The sequence below is a fragment of the Andrographis paniculata genome, unplaced genomic scaffold, assembly GCF_009805555.1.
Source record: "Andrographis paniculata isolate CXL003 unplaced genomic scaffold, ASM980555v1 Contig69END, whole genome shotgun sequence".
Lineage (NCBI taxonomy): Eukaryota > Viridiplantae > Streptophyta > Magnoliopsida > Lamiales > Acanthaceae > Andrographis > Andrographis paniculata.
The window spans coordinates 7695998-7714406 of NW_026137605.1; the positions used below are offsets into that span (position 1 = coordinate 7695998).

General features: G+C 32.2%; 1 protein-coding gene across 5 annotated transcripts; it reads left to right on the forward strand.

Annotated features, from left to right (window-relative positions):
- Window positions 1-1997: 1997 nt before the first annotated feature.
- Window positions 1998-18190, forward strand: LOC127263658 (uncharacterized). Of its 5 annotated transcripts, none has more exons than XM_051292790.1 (16): window positions 1998-2148; window positions 2487-2706; window positions 2787-3006; window positions 4577-4656; window positions 5592-5630; window positions 6839-6857; window positions 10091-10138; window positions 13426-13553; window positions 13631-13699; window positions 14428-14513; window positions 15179-15288; window positions 15811-15861; window positions 16420-16478; window positions 17084-17128; window positions 17212-17286; window positions 17739-18190. In XM_051292790.1, exons 2-16 carry the CDS (start codon window positions 2551-2553, stop codon window positions 17856-17858), a joined length of 1305 nt encoding a protein of 434 aa, XP_051148747.1. In that variant the 5' UTR covers window positions 1998-2148; window positions 2487-2550; the 3' UTR covers window positions 17859-18190. The 5 variants fall into 5 exon arrangements, with proteins under 5 accessions (XP_051148747.1, XP_051148748.1, XP_051148749.1 ...); XM_051292791.1 differs by having other exon boundaries at window positions 2504-2706; XM_051292792.1 differs by lacking the exon at window positions 10091-10138.
- Window positions 18191-18409: the final 219 nt, after the last annotated feature.

Here is an 18409-nt window from a genome sequence, read left to right on the forward strand (position 1 = left end):
AAATAATATTTTATATTTAATGCTGTCTTGTCCAACTAATTTGTTAACTTTAGTTGGACAAGGGTTTAGGTATGATGTAATTATTAAACAAACAAAGGTATAATAATAAAAATAATTATGAGTTAATAAAAATAATTTTAGATTAAGATTAATATATTAAATAATTTAATTAAAATAAAAAAAATTAAATTTTAAAATATGATTAAAGTGTGTAATTTTATTTAAAAAAAAAAAACTAATTATGTGCTTGAGAGTGGAATGGAAAGAGTATTTTTTTTATTATGTTTATCTATCCCACTAATTACTTATTTTTTATAATCTTATTAATTACTTATTTTTTATAATTATAAGTTAATATTAAATACCTTTAATTTGAGCTAACTCTTATATTTACACACATTGTTAAATGAAAAATCTTCTTATTACTACTTTTGGCATATAGACAAATGACATTCTGCAGCCGCTGTCCACTCTTACCTGCAACAGCTGATTATGTGTGTTATCTTGTCTATTTTGTCTCATATGTGCATATATCCGTACAAGACAAGTTTGATAAAATGAGGATAGTCAAAGGAACGTCAGATCTACCTTGAGAACCGCCCTATTCCATTTGTGTGCTAAGGGAATTAATTATTGCTTAATTTTCACTCAAAATCAGGCTGCTGTATATACAGCATGGGACAGTCTCGGTTGAGAGAGAGAGCACATTTTGAGAGCTTATCCTAGAGAAAGAAATTATTGTAGAAGCTCCCATTTGAGTCCCTCCTTATCTCCATGTTTTTCACCTGTGTTTGATACACAAAATCCACCGGAGAAGTTGCCGGAGGAAGGAGTTCTCGGAGACCCAAAGGAGATAACAACCAGCTTGTTGGATACATTACTCTAGGCTTGTTGTATACAGTGGTGTCAATACGCGTTTGTGACTGCAGTACCTGTGCATTGAATGCAAGGTAAGCCTTCGTGGAGGATATGTGTTAAGTGAGTTGAAAGTTGTTGTGTACTAGTTTCAGTATTGATTATAGTGGAGTATCTCCTGCACTGGGATCCTCCAGATGTAGGTTGTTATAACCAAACTGGGTTAACAAATACTTGGCTCATTTATTGCTTTTCTGCTTAAGTATTTATATCGTTGTCGATGAACTGTTATTACTGTAAGTTAACTGCGCTTGAAGGAAAGTTGGCTCTATTTTAGGTATTCGAAGCAGACTTGTCGAACCACCATTTCCCAACACAGATACTGATATATTCAATTGTGATGAAGAGAGGAATATTTTATTTATTAATATAAATAATTTTGATATTTTACGTCATATTTTTGTGTTCTATATATAAATTACAATATAGTATATATATACGGAGATATATTTATAATTTATGTCAAATATTTAGGGTGTGTTTGTTTTAAAAAAAATAAAAAAAAAAGGAAAGCTTTAATTTATATTTATATTTATATAGCATTATACTATTATACTATATGATTATCTCCAACTCACTGTATTACAAAAAATAGGGGAGGGGTTCCAACCTTGTGTATTGTGTAATTCTAATTTTTTTAAGTAGATGATATATAATTTTATATTTTAAAAATTGTATGTAATTTTACTTTTTTGAAAAATAATGTATAATTTTATTTTTTAAAAATGATATAATTTTATGTTTTAGAAAAATAATAAATAATTTTATTTATAATAGTTATTAATTATAAATATTAATTTTTATATATATATATATATATTTTAAATAAAATATAAATTATATATGTATGAATTTAATGTAAAAAAAATTAAAATTACGATGTAATTTATAAATATAAAAAATTACTCTTTTTAAAATTAAAATTACGATGTAATTTAGAGTAAAATTACTGTACATCAATGTCTTTTTACGGTAGCAATTACAAAAATAAAATGGAGGGACGGAGATGGCCAGACAGGATCACTCTTTTAGTTACGACTGATTTGTTTATATTAGTGTTTAAACCTATTTAAAAGAAAAAAAAGTAAAGCATTGCATTTGCGGGACGAAATGGAAAATGTGTACTCGGACGGAGTAGTACTTTTTACTTGTTCTCCAAATTACTAGAAGGGAAGGGAAGCCGTGGGAGACGACGGAGCCGGCGGAGTCGCCGCCTGCGAGGTTTAATCGCTGGTGAGTGCTATTCTCCGTTCAATTCCTCGTACAAGTTTCCTTCACAAAGTTTAAGGATTCGAAAAAGATATGAAGCATCACACAAGTGCATTTCTCTCTAGTTCGATTTAGTGGGAAAAATTTCACCGAAGTTATGGAGGACTAGATAAGTGCACATCTCTGTTACTATTCTGAGGAGACAAATTAGGTCATTTAGGTTTCGAAAGCCACTGAACCTTTTTGTTCGCTTGCACCATTTTTTTGGACCAAAAATGTGATATGGATTGTGTGGGCGGTGGAGGATAAACTAAATTCTGTCGATGTGTATATTAACGATATGTGTTCATTACGAATTTCAGTTCTTCTTTAACTACAGTCTGAAGCTCGAGATTCAATTCAAGAAAAAGGAATTGGCATACGGTCATGGCTTGCTTTCCGATCCCACACCAGCATGGTCATGTCTTTCGGATGGCATTTTGTTATTGTGGGAGAACTCTTTTGGCAAATGACGCAGTACACAAGAAATTGATAGCTCTCCAAAACCCCAGGACTTTCTTTTCGTCCACTCTATTTAGTAAGGTACGGGCAGCATTATATACTATTGATATAGTATATTTGTTCTCTTTTCTTCTGTTATCTAATTAGTTTTGTTTACTCAGGATTTTGGTATTGGGCGTCAGAGATTGAATTATGGGCTATCTAAGGCTGTGCACTCCCTCTCTTCCAGTGGTCTGAGTACATCTGCACAAAATGCACAAAGTCCAGTTTTTGATTCTGATATCTGTGAAAATAAACCAGCTTCGACTAGTCTACCAAATGGCAGAGTAATGCTTATTGATGGTACTTCTATCATATACAGAGCATATTACAGGCTTATTGGTATGTATAAATATAGATTAATCTTTTTGAATCTGTTCGTTCTGTTTACTTGCTTGTGAATGTTATCCTGTGGTGTTCCATTTTGCATCCTTCATTTATCATTAATCACAGAGAATGGATACTTAATGAATATAATGTAGAGTAGAGAAATGGATGGAAAGAACGAGGACAACAAATCATTAACATTACAAAGATGTGATGCTAATATAAAACAAATCATTAACATTACAAAGATGTGATGCAAATCTAGTTTATATTAGCCTCAGAGTAAATTGTGGCTCATTTATGATACCTAAGTGAACAAGTCCTTCATCAGAGCAATAATGTGCAACTCGGTGTACGTAAAATTTTACTTGTGCAGGTTCATGTCATAACTGGATTTATTTATTCTCTAATATGTTAAATTGCCGTAGCTTCTCTTTAATAATTTTTGAAATTTGTATGCAGCGTGTCTTTGATTCCAATCAGATTGACTGTTTTCATTTCTGGATATCTACAAATAATACCCAATTTCAACTATATCAACTCACAATATTAAATCTAGAGAGTATAATTATCAGAAAATTTTACAATTTAATTCCTTCCCAGCCAATGGGAAAAGAAACTTCGCTTTGTAAGTGCAATGTTTCTATTGTGTGCCTCAAAGCAAGGTGGTGACATTATTTTTAAGGTTTTGTATGTGTTTGATTGAAACAATTAAAGGTGATTGTGCTAAAGTCTGTCTGTTTTGCCCTTTGATTAATTTCTGATACTGAAACTGGCAGAGACACCCACTTGGATAAAATGGAATTAAAAAAAAAAGTTAAGAATATCAAATTAAAGTTTCCTTCTGTTCAGTAATTTCCTTTGATGTCGAACTATCTAGCCGTAGCATGGACACAGAAAATTGGTGATGTTACTCTATCAGCAGGACAAAACCAAGGAAGTTGACCTCTCTGGTACTATTATATTGCTCACATCAGAATATTAATGTGTGATACTATCCCATGGTGTCATACTATTTCAAAAAGTTATAATATGCAGCTGCCACTATTCACTTATTCACTTCTTTAGGTTCTTGACTGTAGTCTATAATCATCATTCTGGATATGAAATATATAAAAATTGAATATGCAGAAAGAACATAACAAAAAACTACAGATGAAATGAGAATTTTAAAGTTGCAAAAACCATATAAAAAAGAATAAAGGTTGTATCTTTTGTGGGTTTTACCACACGATTTTACTATTAAGATTCTTTTTTTCCTCTAAAAATATCACATCAAACAATTACTTTTCTTTTTTTATATTATACTACAAATTTCTTTTACATTCAAAACATCACATCAACTTCTATTTATATCACATCAAACAACTATTCAAATTCAACTTTTTACTATTAAAAATTCCAAACCCAAAAACTTAAACCCACAAACAAACACACCCAAAATATTTTAACTATCTGCTTGCTTGGTTGTATTCTCTCTTATGTGAACATTATGGTAATTGGTGGTAGCTTTACGTTGTGAGAAGTATGTCTTCTGGTTGATATATTCTGCTATGTAGCTAATCAAATTTTCTGGGATCAATAGCAAAATTGCACCATGGTCATCTTTCAAATGCTGATGGCAATGGGGATTGGGTGCTTACTATTTTCAATGCTTTATCTCTAGTAAGTTTTATATTTTCATTCTAGTGTATTGTGCTTTTAGTTTTTAATGACTTTTTTTCATCGGTAAAACTAACCATTGTGATGAGTACTATGTGTGAGCACTGATTGCATGATTTTAGTATTGTCTCTTTGGCTTCAGGGAGCTCATGTCACATCAAATAAATTTCACAATAGAGTTATGTTATTCTTATTCTTCTTATTATTATTTTGAATGAGAATTGTTACATAAAAGGAAACATTTTTATCAAATGGTATGACTTGTATATAGATTGTTGTCTCAATACTTAACCAAAAAACAGATGACACAGTCATTTGCATCTATCATTTTCATTTTAATGGAATACATTCTACTTTGAAACTTGATGATAGTTTCATCCTGTTTCTCTGTGCCGAAAAACTTGCAATGTATTTGGACCGTTAATTTGGCTTCTAATACAAATCATCTGAAGCTGTGTCAGGATGATGAAATGAATAAACTTAATGATGAATATTTCTGTAACCAGTCAGTATATCAATAGTGATTCTTAGAACAATTTAGTCTGGTCATTTCAAAGGATTCGTCATAATGGATTTACCATGCCAAGGCAGATGAAATGCATAATTACCGTTTATGGTTTTCTTTTGATTATGGAACAAAGTCCACTGCAATATTTTATAATACTGTGCTGAAAGACATACGATGTTTGGTAGAATGGTAGTCTTTTCTACCATACAGTACCACTGTGTTTCCAAGATGATGAAATGGTAAGTCTAATGAGAAATATTCACATCTGTAGCTACTCAGCAATGAAAGGTTTCCTCATATAATTCAATCTAGTTTGTTAAAAACTTAAGAAATTAGATATTTGACTTTTTCTCCAAATATGTTGTTATCATGTCTCTGTTTTAACTGCTTAAAGGTCAAAATTTAAAAATATCATACTGTTTTGCTGCAGATAATTGATGTCTTGGAGTTCATCCCTTCTCATGTAGCGGTACGATTCTTCCTCTGTAGTTGTTGATAACTATAATGTGCATGGTTTAAAACTTTACAATTGTACTGTTCTGGAACTAGTAAAAAAGTTGACTGTACAGCTTCAACTAGAATCAACGCCGTTTTCAAAGCCAATAATAGTAATGCATTATGTCTTTCTAATTGTTGTCTGGCACATTGCAATGGGTATAGGATATTACTTGTGCATTAGGTTTGGCTCCTACATTTTCATTGACATGTCATCGTTTAAATAAGTGGTTTATCGATGAAAGTAGACATTTTTCTTTGTATAATTTAGGTCATGAAATTTACTCAAGAAAGTTAACTTCGTCTCCATGAAAGCACTCATCTACTATCTCATACTTTTGATAATCTCATCTTCCAAGCATTTTTGGAACTTGTAAGATTAGTTTCATGGCCATCAGTTACTTTGGAGTGCCTTGTAGAAGGCCTTTGTTTTGGGGATGTATTTTATGAAAGGAAATAGATCAAGATAAAAACATGAGAGTTTGCTTCCTGCCATTCAATTTCCCTTCCTTATTACCACTTCTGTTTTGGAAATTACAAATCCTCTTTTCTCACTAGATAGGCATTTTAAATCTCTTACACGCATGATAAATGCTCTTAGAAACATATATTATTGTTGTATCCAGTTGATAAACATGTATACAATCAAATAAAATTATGATAAATTTTGAAGTAAATTATCTGTCATAAAAAAACTAGGCTCATTGTCCTTTTTTGTCTGTCATAAAAAAATAGGCTTGTTTCCTTTTTAAAGTAAAATCATACCATTTCTTACTACTTTTTACCTCTTTTTCTACTTTTCTTATTATAAAATACAAAAAGTACACACAACATTAAAAGTCGTGCCAAAAGTAAATGAACTTAATTTTTGAATGACGGAGGGAGTATTATATAAGCATGTTATAATCTTCAGAAAGCTTGGCCATAAGAATGTTAATAATACATAAATGCAAGGTTGAATTTATTCCTAATTACCTTAAGAATGTTAGTACTTGTAATTAAGCAATGTTTGTGCTGTACTTTAGTAAGTAGCATTCCATAGTGTTTTTTGTGCCTCCAAGGTCTTTATGCCATTTGAGTTATCTACTGTTCTCTGTGGTTTTGTGCATCTATGTATTGAATTATTAGTCATATGTGTTTGCTCTAACACAAGTTAAATTTCCTCCGTGTTTGGCTTTTCAGGTGGTTTTTGACCATGATGGTAAGATTCTCTTTGTTCATGCTTATTTATCTTGCATTACTTGATTTATATACTTTCTGAATGGTTTATCCCGGTTTCTTTGGTTGTTAATAAATGTTACCTTGAAACTATAAACTATTATTATTAGAAAATGATGACGGTATCTCCAATTAAAAGAATGGCGGTGGATCCATTGTTAATAGGTTTGTTTTTTTTTTTTTTTTTTTTTTTTTTTTTTTATCAGAAATGTGCTGATGCGTATATATCTATATATAGTTTAATATGTCAAATACATATATGAGAGGAATATGCTTTAATTTTGAACTTTAAGTGTCACAAAACCAAGTCTTTGTTTGTGTCTTCACAGTTTCACTCTAGTTATGTAATGTGCTAACTCATATATGAAATGCTGATCCAAGGTTTACAAGATGTTGAGTGGTGCAAGTGATTTAATTATGTTGTTCAATAATGATCATATGCTGCTTTCTATGATTGAATATAATATCTGTAGATGCACAATATGTTGTTTTCATATACCAATATGTTATTGCTAAATTTATTAATTTGTTTAGAATATCCCTTTTATCATATGCTGATTATAGCTATATAATATGCTGAATACATTTATATGAAATGTTGACTTATTATATATAAAATAATGATGATGAATTTCATTAGCATGGCCTAGAAACCTGGCCAGAAAATAAAACAGCCACACAAATAATTTCCATATGCGTTTTTATGATAGAGGTTTGTGTATAGGGATTCTTAGATAGAATGGTTCATAGAATGAGTATGACTAGGCCTGGAAATGGGGTTAGGGAGTGGCCTTCACCATTGCAAAATCTCTCCTTTGCTCTGCCCTAACCTCTTCACCAATTCCATTGCCCTTCTCTTTCCTGCTCAATCTCCATGGAAGCAGGGCCATCAACTAATGGAATTTTTTGTTTTATATTCAAATGTAATTTAACTGAAAATGATGTTTGCTTCATTATAAGTTTATGGAATTTCAATATATCAACTCATTTCAACAATAATTATAAAATTAGTATTCCTAAAAAATTAACTATAAAGTACTTATTAATAGAAGCTTACAGTATAAGAATAAGTAGTTATGTGTTACATTTTCTTATAATTATTTGATAAAAAATATCTAAAAGTAACCAACAAAATTAAAATCATAATTAATTATTCCTTTCGTTCAACTAGAAAGTATACATATTTTTATTTTGGGATGCCCATTTACAAAGTAAATATTTCATTAAATACCTCACTTTTTTTCCACAAATACCCCTACTTTACATCACATCATTACTTTTATATCAAAAAATAAGGGCAAAAATGTCATTATACTACCTTTAACTACTCACTATAATTAAAATACTATTATTTCTTAAACACCACGCCAAAAGTAATTGTATACTTTATGTGTGGACGGAGGGAGTACCATTCAATACTTAATTCTTGTTATGATTAATTAATATAATATGAGGCATACATCATACATAATTTGTATGTGTATGTGTATATGCGTATGCATATTATGTAGGGGTGGATCATTGGTGAAGGTGTGGGCAAAAACCAACCCCACCCCCACAACTGCCCTGACCTGACACCATGGAGCAGCTGACCAAAGGCACTGCACCCTCTTCTGTTGCCATTCCTAGCTTTTTCATTGTGTCTCGTGGGAATTTTTTGATGACTTAAAATCCTTCACACTATTTGTCAGTGACAGCCATGTCATTAGCCATTTGAATCGCTATGGATGCTTAGGATGTGCTAGTTTTATTTTCTTCTGCTTTCTAGAACCACATGCATTGATGCTGCGACATGTAAGGTGGTGCTGATGGGATTGGAGAATAACTGCACTTAAGCCTTGAATTGGATACCCAAAAAATAACAGTGCTTGTGGTTAGTGTTTCAAATACATGAATATAGTTTTTCTGCTAAGCATTGTTCCGTATGGTTTGTCTCTCTTGTTTTTTAATTGGTGATTATGGTGTACTTTTTCAATTTCTCTCTATATAATGCAATTTTTTTTTTTAAATTTAATTGATTCAATGATCTTAATCATTTTGAAAGATTTTGCTCTGTCTATTCATACTTCCTAGGTTTGCTGGCAAAATTAACATCAGTTAAAGCTTTGGTCCTTTCAATATATAAACTTCAATTATAAGCCATATAAGACAGCTTATGTACAATGATATTTCAATAGTTGACTGTGCAGTGTGGTCATTTATGTTTGTTATTTATTTATTTATCTATCTTTTTTTTTTTGTGTGTTTTTTTGCTATGATAGTTTCTAGATGAAAATAGTTGTTGGATATGGTGTCCTACGTGGAAAATAGGTATTGGATTTGATTTTTGTGAGGTCAAGTGGTAGATTAACTAGTATATACGGGAGGTAAAAACACAAAACACACAGTGTATTTTGTAAAAAAGTCAATTTGAACTTTTCTCCCTTTAATTCATAAAAATGTTTAGTTTGTTCTTCTTGTTCTTCTTTTTTTTTTTCAATTATTTATGTCATGATTCACATGTATTTTATTATCAATATGAATCAAACATTTTGTTATAATATGAAGAAAGTTAGTGGACCCAAATAAGTGACATTAGATTAGTCAAACTAGATCGTAGTGTGTTTGAGTTTTTAAGTGTTTTAAATGTTTTCGTGCGTTTTGCATTTCATTATTTTTCAATGGAAAATAGTTGTTGGAAGTGTGTTTTTCCTGAGAAAAATAATCTTGTTATAGATTCAATAGTGTGAAACAGGATTGAAAACTGAAACAAACACACTTATAGGTTTTTGTAGCCTTGCAAGAATAAAAATAATAATCTTTTCACGTGGGACTACATCTGGAAGTTAAAATTTCATAAAGCACAGCTATCATTCTATGCAGCTTTTAGCTGTGTTGCTGACAGTTGCGTAATGATGTGGAAGATTCATCACACACATTTTTTTTTAGTGAAAACTGGTGCACAATTGCATTTCACTCAAGTTGTCTGGCAAAATCTGGAAAGCACTAGGTCTGGTTTGCAATTATGCAGTGTGCTCATTCTCAAAAGGACTATAGGATGTTTTAGAAAGACTCACCTTGTTCTGGTTGCTTCAAGCAATTTCTTTTATTGAATCAACCCTGGTTACCTAACATCAAATTCAAATCTGATAATCCTGGAATGTATTGAACCATATAAGTGTGACAGAGTGGGTTCCTTAGAGAATAATTTGACAAAAACAAAATTCATCTTTACAGGCGTCCCGTATGGTCATGTTTCATCCGAACGAAGTTTTGTTGCTAAAGGTATGCAAAAAATTTTCCCCCTCCTCTTCATTCATTATTGCTTGTGAAATTGTTGGGTGCATACAAAACAGCCCAAGTAAATGGATAATTGTTGAAATCTCCATTTTCTAATTGCTATGGTACTATTTTCACACAGTTGAACTTTGGATACAGTGCAGTTGATCTTGGTCATTCTTTGGGTCTTCACTTGTTTTCTTACTGTCACATGCATTTGAATATATGTTCTGTGAGTACCTGTGTTATTGATGGGATTCCTGCTTCTTGGGTATTATGTGGCCAACTCTACTGTGACTTCTGGTTGATGAGTGGCTGACACATACATTATTTTCTGAAGTGTGCCACGACTGAATCCTTTTACTGAGGTTTAAACTAGAGATGCCTTTCAGTATAAATGCCATGCTAATTTCTGGAAGCTATTTTTTTGGTGCCTGGCTTCTATTCATTTTTGTCACACATGCATATGGATATGTGTAACGTGAGTTCTAGAGTTTCACAAAAGTGATTCTTCTTTCTTGAGTGCTTCTGTGGTTGATTTTACTGTGTGATCCCTGATTGAAGAGAAACCAGCTCGGACATGAATTTATTTAGAGTGTGAGGATTGCACCCTTCTTTTTTGTTTTACTGAGGTTTTCATAATCTCTAGGTGACAAATAATATTCTTAGTAGGGGATTTGAACAATTATGAAATTATGATCTCTTATAATTGTTATTCGCTGTTGTTCTTTGTTGGATGCTTAAAGCTTCTATTCCTCTTTTGGTACTTATTGATGATTTATTATTTAGTAAAATAGATATGCACGTTCCTCATATCATTCATTTGAAGCATTCTTGCAGCAATTGACACTAATTTTTGAATGTTTCTTACAATGGAAATGTTAAGGATGTGTTTGTTTTGTGAAATGATTTGAAGGGATATTTTAGATATAGGGAATTGTGTAGGTCATATAAAAATAATGAGTGTGTGTGATATATTAATTTTTTTGGGGAAATATGTTGGTGTTTTTTGACAAAAACACACATCCTAAGATGTAATGAAACTCTGGCTTCTCAACTGCTTAGTTTAGTTTTTAGAAAAGGTCTACATGTCTTAAATGGAAGAATCTGCTTATTGTATGTCAATATCCTTGGTGTTACATTTTGAGAGACTTTATAAGTTGTTTTTTTAATAATGAAATTAGGCCCTATTTATAGATATGATATGAAATGGATGAACTTAAATAATAATCTAATCTAGTAGATATGTCTAAATAATTATCTAAATCTAAATAATATTAGCCAAAATATTTTTTAAAATATATCTACACTCTCTCAAACTCAAGTTTGTGTCGGAAATGCCACCTTGAGTTTGGTAAATGAGACCAGAGGTGTAGGTTGAATTCTGACAAACTTCATAATTGGGCTTTGGACCAGTTGATTCTTTGTTGTGACAGCGATGGTAAACTCTAAGAAATTAAAGTTTTGACCAAATTAGAATTTGTAATGGCCACGATCTTCTGTTATAGCGGCAGCGTCAAAATAAGGTTTCTTATGGCAGCAATCCTTTGTTGCACCCGGAGAGCTTCTATTGTTGCAGCTGTACTAAATCATAATAGATAGAAACTCCAAACAGATACCTAAAACCAAATAAGAAACTTGATAAAAAACTAGAAATTTGACAAATAGGTCAAAAATATCTCAATATATTCGGAACATTCTAGCAACTAAACAGCAGCCGCACCTTCACACGTGGCCGGAGTCGGCGGCAACAAAATTATTGATGCATTGACTAGGTGTTGACCAAGTATTGACCGGTGCAGGTAACTCACACACATTTCTTTTGTTGGCAAGTGTTGTCTCAGAGTAAAAAATATGGTGGTGGTGGTGGTGGTGGTGGTGGTGTTATAGGTCTGATGCTTTGGGAAAGTGACGACTAGATAATATTAGAATGGGATATATATTTTTGAGGTGATAGTGGAATTCAGATTCAAGAGGCAGCCTTCCTGTACATTCTAAGGTTTACAAGGATGTACCCGGCATGTTACATTTTGAGAGAATATATGAGTTGGTTTATTAAATGACCCGATATAAAATACATAAACTCAAATAGTAATTTAATCTAATAGATATGTCATATGTCTAAATGCATTGGTAGAATGCTACATTAGTCACCTAGATGCATTGGTTCAGATCAATGCATAACCAAGGTCATCTTTGGCAAACATCTTATCTAGTTTCACGTCCTAAAAAATGCCTTGACACCAAACACACAATGGTTATCATATCGTCTTTGTAAACTTGTATCTTCTAATGTATCATATAATGGAATAGGTGCTATGTACTACTGTAAAAAATTCACAATTTTATACAATATTTTAATATAAAAAAATAAAATAAAATAAAATTAAGTAAATGTACATAATTGCTCTATGCTATTCATAACTTACTTCAATCAAACAAAAACAATTTATTCACATACTTGAAATGAGAGCCACATGCACATAAGGGGTGTTGGAGTAATTATTTAATGAATAAATAATATGAAATGATATAGGGTTTGTTTGTTTAGTGTTTAAGTATTTTTTTTATGTGAGGTAGGAGGAATCGTGTCAGGTAGTATAAAAAATAATATTTTGTGTGACTTCTTGTGAGAAAATAGAATATATATTATATATTGGGAATTGTGTCAGTAAAACAATGAGTTGTGTGAACAAAGCCACATTCTCTTATCAATTTGGGCTTCTTAAGCTTTTAAGACGAAGTGACCTTCTGAAGATGATACTGCATTTATAGTCAATTATTTGTTGATTACTTACATTTCCATTCTGAGCTAGAAACTCTGTTCATACATAAGCCTTTTTATTTACCTCCATTGCATGTCATTTAGATAATCAATTTTACATCTAATGATAATCACTTACATAGAATGTAAATTCTAGTTTTCTTTGACAAGATTAATGGTTGCAACTCATAAATACAGTTTCCTGTTTCCAGTCTCCAAGTTCTTTTCTTGTTCTAATTTGTTATGCAGATAGCACAGTTTCTATGATCTTTGTTCCTTTGTTTATCCCTGAAATTTCTTATATTTAAATTTTCCATGAAATTATTCCTTGAACAACTCTTGACCATCAAAATTTCCCTTTTCTTTGACTTCTACATTGAATCTTGCTGCCTCACAATTAATTGATAGAAGAACCTCTTTTGTGGTGTCTAAGCAATTTTGCCACCTCTGTGTATTATTAAGAGTTGGTGTCTTGGTGGTACTCAAATTATCTATGACTGACGATATGTAATTGATTAAATATTTTTAGGCATGAATTTTCGGCACACACTATATCCTGCTTACAAAAGCAATCGGAGTCCTACCCCTGACACTGTGGTTCAGGGGCTTCAATACTTGAAAGCTTCCTTAAAGGCGATGTCCATCAAAGTAATTGAGGTATGCAGATAACATGTTGGTTCAGCATCGTTAAAGAGTGTAAAGAAAATGACTATTAATTTCTTTACTCCTTGCAGGTCCCAGGTGTTGAAGCTGACGATGTTATTGGGACCCTTGCTATTAGAAGTGTTAATGATGGATTCAAGGTAATATCGGTATTCTGGTTGAATGAGGTTATGAGCGATCCAAAGTGAACATTCTATAATAGCTTTGTTCTTGTAGAAATATTTTGACTAAGTGATTAAGTAAGTAGTTGCATAATCACATAGAAGATAGCATCAGTTTTTGATGTTTATCTATGTATAGAGTTGGTGAATGAGTGGTTTGAAAGTTTTGGGCAATGCACTAGTCTATGTTGATTATGAAGTATGCCTGTCTCTAATTTAAACACACGCGCACACACACACATCTCATCTTTGCTGAATTTGATGGAAGGAGTAACGATTTCATCATTTTAGGGCAAAATTTTATGCTGGCAAATTGTTTGAGGAAGGACATTCAACCATTTGGTGCGGTAAATAATCAGTGACACCAATGCCTGGAACTTAGTTAACATTAGTTTTGTGCTGTTTTTTCCACAAAATGTGAAGATTTGCAAAGCACAAAGTATGCAAAATAGAATTAAAGATTGGCACTGCTGCTGTATTTAGAAGTTCATACTGCTGTCAAGCAGGTGAATTTGGACTTGATGAAAATATTGACTGTGGCCATGTCTTTCTGAGTTAGCCCTTGGCATCTTCTTCTCATCCTTCAACAATATTTTTCATACTTATACTGAATTCCTTGATTGAGTGAGTTAGTCTTGCTATTTATATATCCAGTGTTTGTTATATTTTTCATTGGCTTATGATTTCCTTGAAATTTATTTTTATAGGTACGTGTTGTGTCTCCAGATAAAGATTTTTTTCAGATTTTATCTCCTTCATTGCGACTCCTGCGAATTGCTCCTCGTGGCTTTGAGTTAGTCTCTGGCATTTTTATGGTTTCAACTATACTTCCCTTCACAAATTACTTTTCATTAATTTATTATATGTTATACATAATTCCATCATAATATCTATCTCACCGTTTAGATAGAATACAAAGTTTTGCTATGTCTTTGAATTCTCTATAGATACTGAAACTATTTGCAAAGTCTCTGGATAACCATTTCTCGGTGAATCTTTCATCATTTTCTGGTTAAAAGCGAGTTTCATGAGTAGACGGAGGATCTTTTATCTAGTTGGTGGGTACATCACTTGAGTTTAATTCCAAAGGGAAAGAACTGGATATGTGAAGAAAAATGGTAGAAAGTTATATATGTTGTAGATTATTAGAATCTCTTCTTAGGGTCATCGGCCATTATCAAATGTATGACTTCTTGGTTTAATGAACATAAGGAACAATCATTTGCTGCCTCTATTCAAGACAGTACATTTTAAAGTGGTGTTTCTTTTTCCTAACTCAGGAGTGTTGTGACACTTATTTTATCATGAGTAATACCATTTCTGTGAATATTTGTAAAATACTGGGTACTGAAGTTATTATGACCTCATGTGTAAATTTATTTATTTTTTTTTAAAAAAACTATGGTTGTTTGCATTTATGATGATTTTTGTTAAAGACATTCTTGGAATTCTTCTCAGGATGTCTTCTTTTGGGCTCGAAGATTTTGCTGAGAAATATGGATCCTTGAAGCCATCTCAATTTGTTGATGTAATAGCACTTATGGGTGACAGATCTGATAACATACCAGGTTTTCTCTCATTTTCTAGTTTGATTCTTGATTTTATTAGGCCATCCTTGTTCGAGTTTTGGACTGAATAAAGTTGTTAAACTTGGTGATTAATACTTCTGTCTGTCCCTCTTGAATCTCCCATGATACTTTTTTTCTTATGCTCTTAAATTTGGCAATGCTAAGTTTGAAGTAGAATGTGAGAGAAGTATTCAACATTATTTGTTTGGTTCAACCATTCCATCTACATTTGTGGCCGAAAGCCAAAACCATATTGGTTGTCTCAATTTGATATTACAGATACTAATGGCAACAATTAAGTCATCGGACTTTGAGCAGAGAAAAATAAGTTTGATATAAGTGAGACTTGTAAAATTGTTAGTAATCTGCCATTGGGATATTGATGCCTGCAGCAGCTTATTTTTTTATTTCCAACATATTGCTCAACTTTTGGTGCTTTTCAATGATTTCTTTTGGGGGGTGGTGGGTCATTGATTGCTAGATTGCAAAATATTATGAATTGATAAGTTGCCTGGAATGCAGGAGTTGATGGAATTGGAAATGCACATGCTGTTCAACTTATTACAAAGTTTGGTATGTTCACATACTACTTGTCATAGTGTTTATGTTGTTTTATTTATTTATTTATATTTTCAACAATAGAATTTCATGCTGCTGGAAATCCTGTTCTGATTTGTGCTATCTTTCTCTTTTCATTCACTGCTAGACCTGGAAGAAATGAAACTGAGTGATTGAAGTTCTGATGTCTTGCTTTCCTTGTAACATATGATGATTAACTTATCTGAATATGCAACAGATTGCATAGATGCAAAGCATAATTAATATCTGAATCATGGAAGTACTACGTGACCTCTTGATTGATTTTATGCTATCTTCTAACCATTACAGCTGATTACATATTATTAAAAAGCCACATACCTATCATGATGTTCTTTATAGAATATTATTTTGTCAACTGAGTTTCTAGTCAAATGCAAACCGGAGAACGAGACTTCATTTCAAATCATTTTACATGAACTAAGAACTATGTTGCCCTATGAAATTATTGGAATGCAAGTATTGCTTTGGTCTGTATATATATTTTTCAAGTGAATGTTTGTTGAATCAATCTTATCTGTTTTATATTGTTAGGTTCACTGGAGAACTTGTTGGATTGCGCTGACCAAGTTCAAGAGGACCGGATAAGAAAGGTTGGAATTACTATTGTGGAAGTTCCTCATATTTGGGTTTTCATGTTTTTTACCTTTCATGGCTTGAATTTAAAAAAGACAAAATAGAAAAAAAAAAAAGAGTTATATTTCTCTATAGACCATTCTGATGGTGTTCTACTTAGACACATGCTTAGCTGTTCTTATCATTGTAGAGAGATTACCAAATGGAATTGAAGGGATAAGGATTTTTTGGTTTTAATCACAATCAATTATTTCCAATCCTGCTAAGACATGGAAATAAATTTAGAATGAAATAGATACTGCTAGAAAGGTTGGACTAGCATTCACTTTAGCTATACTCTAGGTAAATTATGATTGTATGAGTTAGTGTTGGATGTTGTTATGTCCAACTAGATGAAGAAAATTAACGATGATTTACGATATTTTAATAAAGATTGAAAACTCCAAGTTAATAAATCTGTCACTAGCAATGTCAGAAATCTAGAACTGAAAAAATTCTGATGAAGATTTTGATTTCTATTCAGAATCTTTGTCCTACTACTGGTTTATGTTGAATTGGCTTGGCATGTGTTTGGATATTTTAATTCTTCTTCTAGATTTTAATGCCACTTTATTTCATTCAGTCTTTGATTGAGAGTTCCGAGCAAGCTATTCTCAGCAAGAATCTGGTGAGTTTCTTTGTCTGTTGAATAATCGCTTTCTGAAAACTTGGATATTCTATGTGCTGAGTACCTTCTTTTATACAATGTAGGCTATGCTACGTTCTGATCTTCCATTCTACATGGTTCCATTTGCCACTAAAGATATAGCTTTCAGTAAACCAGAGGTTAGCGCGATGCAAGATATTCCTTTTTTTAGCTATTTATGTGAGAACTGAGATTGTGAATCCTTTGCATTGTGTTTTTATTAAATGAAAATGGGTTGATTACATTAATCTGATTATGCTGTTAAATCGAGAACCAATTTGCATGTAGCCTTGGTTGCATCATGATAATGTGAGAATAATAAATTCCTGATGGATTTTTCCGACACAGTAACTTTAGGCCAGTTCATCTTCCCACCCCACCCCATATTTGTATAGGTTTTTTCGGAATAATAAAGTATAACTAGTTGAATATATAATGTATGCATACATACGGTCTATCACTGCTTAAAACTCGAATTTGTATGGAATCTCCGGTAGTTATTTACATTTTTATGCTTTGAATATTGGCATATGTTTTTCATATGCAACACAAACCCTTGATTCCTAAAGCTTGGCTGGGGTGAATGACACAGGATGATGGGGAGAAATTCAAGAGCCTCCTGACAGCCATTAGTGCCTACGCAGAAGGATTTTCGGCAGACTCTATAATTAGGAGAACCTTATCTTTGTGGAAGAAGATAGAAAGCCAATAGCAATAGCAATAGCAATAGCAGCACCACACCAATGCCTGCCTCCTCCTACATTGGTCTTCAACAATTTAGAAGGTGTCCGACGGACAGAAGCCGGAAACGACTAACTGATTCTGGGGACAAAACAAACAGGTGAAAGATAATTTATTTGCCTGTGGGTCGAATCCAAAGGTGGTTTTACAAAGTGCATATTTGGCTGCTTTCTCTTGTATATTTATTGTTAGTATTAGTGCTACATTACTGTGTGTGTGTTAAATGACAAAGTGTAAGGTAATTTATTTTTATCTGTTACTTGGAATGAATTTCATTTAATTGAATTGCTTGCTTCTTGCTTATTAATAGCTTCTTTAGTGTTGGTTTGGTTACAAAATAATAAAACAGATCATATAAGGGACAATGGTCGGGAGTTTGAACTCGTTACTTTTTATGTATTCAAACCTTTAACGACTAATATGACTTTTTTTTGTTGGACTTCTCGACTGGGATTTATTCAAAGCACTTGACAATAGCAACTGTGGCTTTTTTACGTCATAAAAAAATAGTAGTTGAGGATA

Excerpts from the sequence above, each read along its gene's own strand:
- LOC127263658 (XM_051292790.1), top strand. The coding sequence starts at position 2,551 with ATGGCTTGCTTTCCGATCCCACACCAGCATGGTCATGTCTTTCGGATG. Across the intron at positions 2,707-2,786 it reads CGTCCACTCTATTTAGTAAG|GATTTTGGTATTGGGCGTCA; the intron begins GTACGGGCAGCA and ends TTGTTTACTCAG. Across the intron at positions 10,139-13,425 it reads ACGAAGTTTTGTTGCTAAAG|GCATGAATTTTCGGCACACA; the intron begins GTATGCAAAAAA and ends AAATATTTTTAG.